At 41.6% G+C, this 8764-nt stretch overlaps 1 protein-coding gene across 1 annotated transcript in view; it reads left to right on the top strand.

Moving 5' to 3' along the window:
- fhl1a (four and a half LIM domains 1a) overlaps positions 1 to 5391 on the top strand; it is a 13021-nt gene extending 7630 nt beyond the window's left edge. The window contains exons 2-6 of the mRNA XM_030764889.1: positions 2154 to 2335; positions 2558 to 2735; positions 3427 to 3596; positions 3904 to 4090; positions 4569 to 5391. Coding sequence (XP_030620749.1) covers positions 2180 to 2335; positions 2558 to 2735; positions 3427 to 3596; positions 3904 to 4090; positions 4569 to 4723 — 846 coding nt within the window. The 5' untranslated portion in view covers positions 2154 to 2179 and the 3' untranslated portion in view covers positions 4724 to 5391. The remainder of the gene's footprint in view (positions 1 to 2153; positions 2336 to 2557; positions 2736 to 3426; positions 3597 to 3903; positions 4091 to 4568) is intronic.
- The last annotated feature ends 3373 nt before the right edge of the window (positions 5392 to 8764 follow it).

Below are 8764 nucleotides of genomic sequence, written 5' to 3'. Positions count from 1 at the left end.
TGACTAAGCACGGTCCTCGGATCACAGACGTGCTCAGATTCACAGTTTTCCAAACATTAGTGCCAGGTCGCATGAGATCAATCCTTTAGAGCTTTAGAGTCAGGGATTTAAATACTAGACATCTAACATCAGCGCGCTCAAAATACATCAGATAAACGGGCCATCACAGAAATCAGCAGACATTACGCCTGCTGTTCCACATGAAGCTATACATCCAGTCAGGTCTGCACTTTAAGAGGTTCGCTTCTCTGCCAGCTATGTGGAATCGGTCATTTTTTCCAGTATTAAACATCCTATGTCACCTTTGCCTGCTGGGTTTATATTCTGAGCTTCTACTGTGAGCGTTGGTGTAGGGAGAGAGAGAGAGAGAGAGAGATTTTAAGCAGACTGATCTTCTCGGCTGTTTGTTGTCGTTTCAGTTCCGGAGGAGGAAATCTTTCCCAGATGAAGAAGCTCTTTTGCTGGGCCGTTTCCGTTAAAAGGCACAGAATGATCCATACTCATTATCTTAATGAAGTGCACTGGGATGGGGCTGACACACTGCCATTAATGCAGCCTAGACTAAGTAGCCTAAAGTAAAGCAGCCTATGAGCTATCTTCAACAGCTGATGTAGGAACTCTTCGTTCAACCTTGACAGTTGTGAGCTATGCAGAAACTATCAATGTTATCAAATCAAGCCTAACAATTGCTTGGCTCTAATCATCCAGCTCTCCAGGAAACTGCCTTTCCAGCCTCTCCTCCAGTTCTTCAGCGGTGTGGGTGTGCCGCATCCCAGGTGCCTTCCTGTCACTGCATTTCCTTTCACCATGTCCAGGTCTTTTCCATTGAAAGAAAATGAAAACAAACAACGCCTCTTCTGCAGTTTTTTGTTATTAAATTAGGGGGGAAAAAAAAGAAGAAGCAAAAAGCAGTAAGTGCTGATGTGGAGTCTCTGCTGTTTGATTGGATGGAATGATATCGAATAGAACAGTAGGGGAAACTCTCTTTACACATTTGACCAGTGATTGGCTGTCAGCACTGGATAACTCAAACAGGGAGGAATGAGTCTGTCTTTCTAAAAATACCGCTCAACTTGTCATTTGCCAGGAAATGTAGCACACTCCGTTATCACTCGCAGAGTGACTTCATCGTATAAAACCTACATTTGAACAGACATCTGTTGGCGATTTTTGCAGCTGTCTTTCCACACACTTCCCTAACTTGTTTGGTATGTGGCTGCTTGACAGTGCTGGATTGGCAAACAGGACAGTTTGATGGCAGTGGGAAAGCAGCCTTTGGATGAGATCGTTTATCACTGTAATCTTTCACCCAGAAGACACTGTTTTGAAATGTGGCACTCAGGTCATAAACACAGCTGAAGTGCTCTGGGCAACGTACCTAAATGATCAACTAGTGGCAACCAGTCATTTTGATGACCCTTTGACTTGACGTGCATCTTGAGAAATATCAAGCTCCACTATCAGTGAACTGTTGAGATATGCTCAATAGTGCTTTAAACTAGTGAACCATGATACTTGCTTCAAATGACTGCTCCAAATTTCTCAGTATAACATGAAAAGTGCTTGGTTTTCTGCAGCGTTTTTCTTTTTTAGTGATATATTTGGAAAACTTCGATGTCAGGGTGCTCCGTTTCACTCTAACTGTAAGCTACACTGTCCTCTAGTGGTTACTGCACAGTACTGCATTTTGAATCATCCTTTCTTGTCCACATACACTCTTCAATACTTCGGATTGTAAGAATATATTCGGTGTAAAATGGAATGTAGATAGCATAAAAAATTACGTTGGAGATTTTAAGGAATCATAAGAATTTAGGATTTTCTTCTTAACTCAAATATGTTTTAACAAGATATTTCCATTTCTAAATCTTCAAAATTACACCTGTAGGAGTTTCATCCACCTTCAGTTCCATCTTTGATCCTCCAAAAATGTTAATAATTATATTTGTAATACAATAATAAAATAAAAATGACAAAATCAAATGAGATTCAAAAGGGATCAGAGGGAAGGACCCTCCTTCCATGAACTGACTGATACCAACTGAGGTATCAAAAGAGACCATTTTGCATTTGGTATGATCTTAATTTTGGGTGTATTTGGGTGTGACGACCGGTGTCGTTATTGGCGTCTCGTTGTCTTATATTTTAAACAGGCCCGCGGAGCTATCTCAGTTCCACCATGACTGACCGCTTTGACTGCTACTACTGCCGCGACAACCTGCAGGGCAAGAAGTACGTCAAAAAAGACGAGAAACACGTGTGCCCGCGATGCTTTGACAAGATCTGTGCCAACACCTGTGCAGAATGCCGTCGTCCAATCGGCGTCGATGCCAAGGTAGGCATATGCGAATGCTGCGAAATTTAATATTTACCGTACGCTGGCTCCATTCCTCATTATGTAATTAAAAGGTCTGAGCTCTTTTGTATTTACCACGTATCAGTGGGCCGCTCGTCATGTGTAAAAGAATACGCCTTTTGAATAAGGCCTTATCTGTTGTATTTTGGCCAGTAGGAATACGCTGTATATTATATTAACCCTTTCTGTTCCTGTTCTCAGGAGCTAACCCATAAGAACCGTCACTGGCATGAGGACTGCTTCCGTTGTGCCAAGTGCTACAAGCCCCTGGCTAACGAGCCATTCAGTGCCAAAGAAGATGGCAAGATCATGTGTGGCAAGTGTGGTGCCAAAGAAGACTCGCCAAGATGCCAAGGCTGTTACAAGGTCATCATGCCAGGTGCGTGTCAGACAGTCTTTACCTTAATACACAATCAATTCAATCATGTACAACAGGGTTTCCCAATTCTTCTCCCAGGGAGCCAGAAAAAGAGCACATTTTAGACCTGTCCTCTCCTCTAAGACACCTGCCGAAACTGATCAGGCACTCGACAGCAGTGAGAGCAGGGAGAGTTGTAAAACGTGACGTGATGGTGGCTTGTCAAGAGAAAGGTTAGGACTGGGGGGAACATTCATCTATAAAAATCTAGGTTCATCCAGTGTTCAGCAATGGAGCGAGCCACTGTTTCCCCGATGCAGAATTTTAACGACGCAATGAATATTCAGTCCGGTTCTGTCATTATCATTCATTCATTGTTGGGTATGAGTGAGATAAACATCGGAGCTGCTTTGCTACAAGCAGAAGTGACTGCCGGGGCTACTTAGGATACGGTGTTGCAGGATACTCCTCGTGATGGTATTCCTCGGTGGCAGGGTGGTCGGAGCATTTGCATTGCTTGGAACCCTTCTGCATCTTCAGCAGGTATCTCAGGGTCACCAGCATTTCGCCCCTCAGCCTGTTACGCCTCACCTGAGCGGGACATCGAAGACCAAATCAGCCTTCGCCCGCAGACGGGTTCCAGCTGTGGGTTCTCGTTGCTGCTACGTGGTTAGGGAGATGTTTGAGTTTGTGTTTCCTCCTCCTCTTTCAGGGTCTAAGAACGTGGAGTACAAGCACAAAGTGTGGCATGAAGAGTGCTTCACCTGCTTTGACTGCAAACAGCCAATCCGCACTCAGAGCTTCATGGCCAAAGGCAATGACATCTACTGCGGCACCTGCCATGAGAAGAAGTTTGCTAAGAACTGCGCCAGCTGCAAACAGGTGACTCCGGCAAAACACAGTCATGTGTCACACCAAGTTTACCATTATTAATCTGTCAATTAATATTATACCAGCGCTAACCCATCTCTTTAAAAACCTGGGAGGTAAGTAGTTTGGTTTCAGCTAAAAAAGATGAACCTCCCTACTTTGGGTTTGATTTCATAATTTTGCAGTTATTAACGAGGCCATTTACCAACTAATGAGTCTCCTGCCCTCCCTGATAAAGGATATGAAGGTTTAAATACTTTCAGTTTGAGTCAGTCTTGATAATATCCGTTTGTCCTCCCCCCCCGCCCCCCGCCCCAAGCCAATCACCTCGGGTGGAATTACCTACCAGGACCAGCCTTGGCACTCTGAGTGCTTTGTGTGTAGCACCTGTAGGAAACCTCTGGCTAATACTCGCTTCACGGCCTGTGAGGATCAGTATTACTGTGTCGACTGCTACAAGACCTCTGTGGCCAAGAAGTGTCAGGGATGTAATAACCCAATAACAGGTACAGACATATACCACACACACACACACACACACACATACACACGGCAGATAGATTTATGCCTGCAATGGAGCAAAAGTTATGCAATAAATTCCATGGGAAAATTGATTCCACATTGTCTTTTTTTGTGGGAAGACAGAACCGCTCACAGACAGACAAGCTGCATGATGTCATTTCATAAATCACCCCCCCCCCTGCAAAAACATTAAGACGCCTATGAACTTTTTCACTTTAGATAAACCTCTACGTTTACACAGAGCTCCATTTTTTCAGTGTAAGAACATTTCGTAGGTTTGTTGAAACAGAGAAACGGTAAGGATGCAGAACTGGGGCTTCAGTGCTTTCTGAGTTTGATCAGCGGTACGATGGCCAGGGTAGACACTGTAAAGCAGAAAAAAAACCCAGACCTAGGCCGACTTGGCATCAAACACGAGACCTCCACGTAAAAAACTGTCGGCTGTGCCTTCTTGTGTCGTAGGGTTCGGCAGAGGGACGAACGTGGTGAACTACGAGGGGCAGTCCTGGCACGAGTACTGTTTCAACTGCAAGAAATGTTCTCTGTCTCTGGCCAACAAACGCTTCGTCCTCCACGGAGAAAACATCTACTGCCCCGACTGCGCCAAAAAGCTGTGAGCGACGGAGGAGAGAAAGCCGGGAAAGGCCGAAGAAAAGGCACTCATTTAAAGCGAACTAACACAAGCTTAGCAGAAAAAGTGAAGGATTAAAAATAAAAACGGTAAAACTAAATGCTAACCTGGGTGTCATTGGAAGGCATCAGCATTGAGGGGATGGTAGGCATACGATTGCTTGGACGGGAAATTTATCGGGTTGTTTTTTTTGTTGTTTTGTTGTATAATGAGGTAGAACTGTGATTGGAGAGATGACTTGTGTGTGAGAGAGGCTTAAGTAAATGAATCTGCAACTGTAGAGCAATTGAGAGGATTGTTTCTTTTGTTCAAGATGAAATAATTACAGTAGTCAGTTATTGATAATGTCTAATACATTGATCTAGAGCTTTTCTGTAGCAAAAAATAGCAAATATACAACACTATTGTTTTAGGAGGTATAACGAAAACTCTTGTATGTCTGGAATTATCTGTAATGGGATTAGTAATACGCCTTACTGGAAAAAAAAAAAAAATAGCCTCTAAGTTTTGAACTGCGTGACACTGATTTTTTTTTAACACATTATATGCACTTGCTTAGTTTACATTAACCTGTGGTAGAAGTTCAGGAGTGTTTAAAACTGTGTGGCTGGCTGGAGTTTCTTAGTGACGAGTCATATGACAATACTATATTGGCTGCAGTTTTGTGCTGATTTCACTAAACATTAATAAAAGAAAGAAACATAAAACAATGAACTCTTTATTCATATCACAAAGGACCTATTTAAGCACAGTGGAATCAGAAACGCAGTTACACAGTAAAGCATTTGATAAAGATTCAACACCAACACTTGTTTCTTTTGTTTTGTTTTTTTTTATCTTGCAAAACTTTATTTTAACAGTTCATTTTTTTTCCAGTACACTTTTTTTTTTTTTTTTTTTAGATATATTTACAAATATAATTTGTGGACAGGGTTTTATCAGCACCCATGCCGCTCTCTGAAAGCAGGTCCTGCTCTTGCCCCCTGGTCAAGTAGAATGATTGTCATGGCGGAGGTAAGCACATGTGAGAAGTTTAGGTATTAATATTATATGAAAATAAAACAAAACCTACTCCTGCATATCTAAGGCACAGTTCTACCCTAACTGTTTCAGTGAGTTACTCTCTGAGATAAAGGACAGTTAGCTCTTTTTTCCCCAAGCTTTGCAGCACAAAGGGGAACAGAAGGTCCTCTAACTGCAAGTGATTACTAAACGCTCAGAAACATACCATCTCGAGACTGGGTGTGTGTTGATCACGCGCCATGCAAACACACACGCAGATGCGTGTCGTGAAAAAGAGTACATGGTCCCTACAGCTAGACCGAGAGCACTTTGCAGCTTCTGAAGCTTTAGCAGGTTCAAGTGTAAAAGGAAAAGGGGGTGTGTGTCAACATGAAGGCCAAAGTAGTGAGAACATATAAAGGACCAATGACTTCCCCCTACCTCTCAACGAGCTGACCAATCAAATCTCATCCTCAAACAGTCTCTTGGGTCACAGTGAATCAGAGATTTCCCACGATTCCAAAAAGAACCTGACCCATATCACTCAAATGAACGAGATAAAAACACGAAGGAAAAAATAAAAAAAGGAGAAAACATTGTAGATGTGTTTCCAGTGCAGAGAGTGCACCGTCTTTGTGCTGTAACAGGAGTTAGGAGGAGGAGAACACACAACTTTCAGGGGCTTTTTTTTCTTCTCTTTTTGATGGATGGATGACCACATTTTACAAGTTTTCATTTTTCTGTGCCCCTTACATACCTCAAATCTTGAATCTTTTCAAAAAAAGGGCATCAAACTGTTTTCTGTGTACTGGCAAACAGTATGACACCATTCACTTCAGATGTTAAATTAGACACAGTCAGAGAATTCAAACATACGGAACTCAAACATTTTTATACCAATTTCCAAACAACCAGAATAAAATTAAAAAAAAAAAAAAAAAAAAAAGGACATGCTGAAAAACATTTAAATCTCTTTCTTAGTTCCTATTAAGGAGATGTTAGTGTATTGCATCTGAATTGTGCTCTTTCCACTAGGTCCCTGTTTTCTTTTATGTCAACCATTTACCAAACCAAACCACAACTTCCAAACACAGGCCACATACTTCCCCTCTGACGTTCAGCTAACCAGTCCTGCTCAAGACAGCCTCAACGCTAAGAGCAAGGCCCAGCGTCCATGACGTGAAGAGAAAAAAAACAAAAACAGAACAACAACCCAAACCACTTAATTCTTCAAACAACCCCACACAACATTCTTTACCTCCATTATCCACATGTCTCCTAACACAGGACGACACTGGTCTGTGTTCAGTCATCCAACTTAAGCTTAGATCATCGCCTGTACATACAGACAGCGTGTCTCCACATACAAGCGTTTTTTTTAACAGTAGAGGGTCCTTAGGGTAAAAAGCTTGTGTAATAAGGGACATGAAAAAAATGACAGACACAAGGGTTAACACCCAAAACCCCCCTCAAACAGTAACCCCCCCCCCTCTACCACTTCACCCCCCCTCCTCAACATGGCTTTCATGCCTAATACTGATTATATACACAATACTCATAAATAGTTAGAAATAGATTTCCACATTTCTATTTCTGAAAATCTATTTTTTTTTTTTTTTTTAGAGCGACAGAACAATCTCTGATAAAGATAAAACTCATTGAAATGGTTTTTGCTGAAGGAGGCATATAAATATTTGAACTGGGAGGGAGTACATAAAATAAAAAGAGAGAAAGAAAACGTTAAGGATAGACACATGCTAAACACCGTATGCTCCTGAACGTATTATAACCTGCTGGAACCACATGGCCCTGAGGGAACATCAGGCCTTCTAGAAAGTTCTTAACTATTCAAGTTCAGCAACCGGTACAAGAACACAAAAGCCCTGGTTGAACGGAAAACACAAAGACTTTGTCGGATGTGCAATTAGTATAAACACGCTACAGTAATTCCTTTATATGTTATTATTTACGCCATATATTAGATGGATAGACTCATGCAGATATCAGAGGTTAAATTATACTTTAGTATCAAGGCTGCACTTAAATTAGAACATTTATATGGGATGCTAACAATCATGTTTATACCTATGTACATTTAGAACACAGTATGAACAGAGACACAGTACGGCTGTGAGGCTCACGGCAAAATAAGCTCCACTAAACGTGTGCTCACTAGACAGTTTGCTTTTTTTTTTATTTTTTAAACATCTAACATCCTTTAAGTGTCCGAGACCAGAGCAACAGGCAAACATCTGCATTCAGCTCCAATTTCAGGAGGGACTGCAGCCAGTCGCCATTTACAACGCTGTGAGAACTGTTTCTGAAATAGTTTGACCAAGATTGAATATCTACATGCTTTTTTTACAAGAGGAGAAGCTTCACAGCAGCACAAATGAGACAATAAGTGTAGGAATGGCTTCTCTATCAGAACTGCGCACAGTCTGGACAGAACTAGTCCATTTTCACATGGAAAGCAGCGCAATGGCCCGCGCATCAGGTAAACATCTGATGCTGATCTCACACGAGAATTCTCGTATGAATTCTCATGGCAGAGTTCTAGAACAGATTCAAATGAACCAAACATTCCATAGTGTAACTGCCATTTCAGACACAAAGTTTCAATGTGTCTGAGACAGCAGCTTCACTGGGAGTTGCTCAGGACTGGACGTTTGACCTCGTGTCGCTCAGACACGCGCTGAGTAAGTAAGTAACATAGTTATCGTGCTGAAATTTGCTGATTTGTGCCTTTTTTTTTTGCTTTCTTGTTTTTTTGGATTCATTCCAGATATCAGCTCATGTTACAGTAAACATCTACATCTGCATGTCCATGTGAACAATGGAATTCTAGAACTTTCAAAGGAAAAAAAAAAAAAAAAAATCAAATGTCCAAAAAAATCAGTAAGGGTCAAACTAGGGATTGTAGTCACAAAACACCGGGTGAATAAATTACAAAGCAGCCTCCACAAATAAAAAAGGACCAAAAAAAAACCCAATATCAACAGTTACAAGGAAACAGATCAACAGT

The sequence above is a fragment of the Chanos chanos genome, chromosome 2, assembly GCF_902362185.1.
Source record: "Chanos chanos chromosome 2, fChaCha1.1, whole genome shotgun sequence".
In the NCBI taxonomy this organism is placed as follows: domain Eukaryota; kingdom Metazoa; phylum Chordata; class Actinopteri; order Gonorynchiformes; family Chanidae; genus Chanos; species Chanos chanos.
This window is presented reverse-complemented; position numbering and strand designations above follow the sequence as displayed.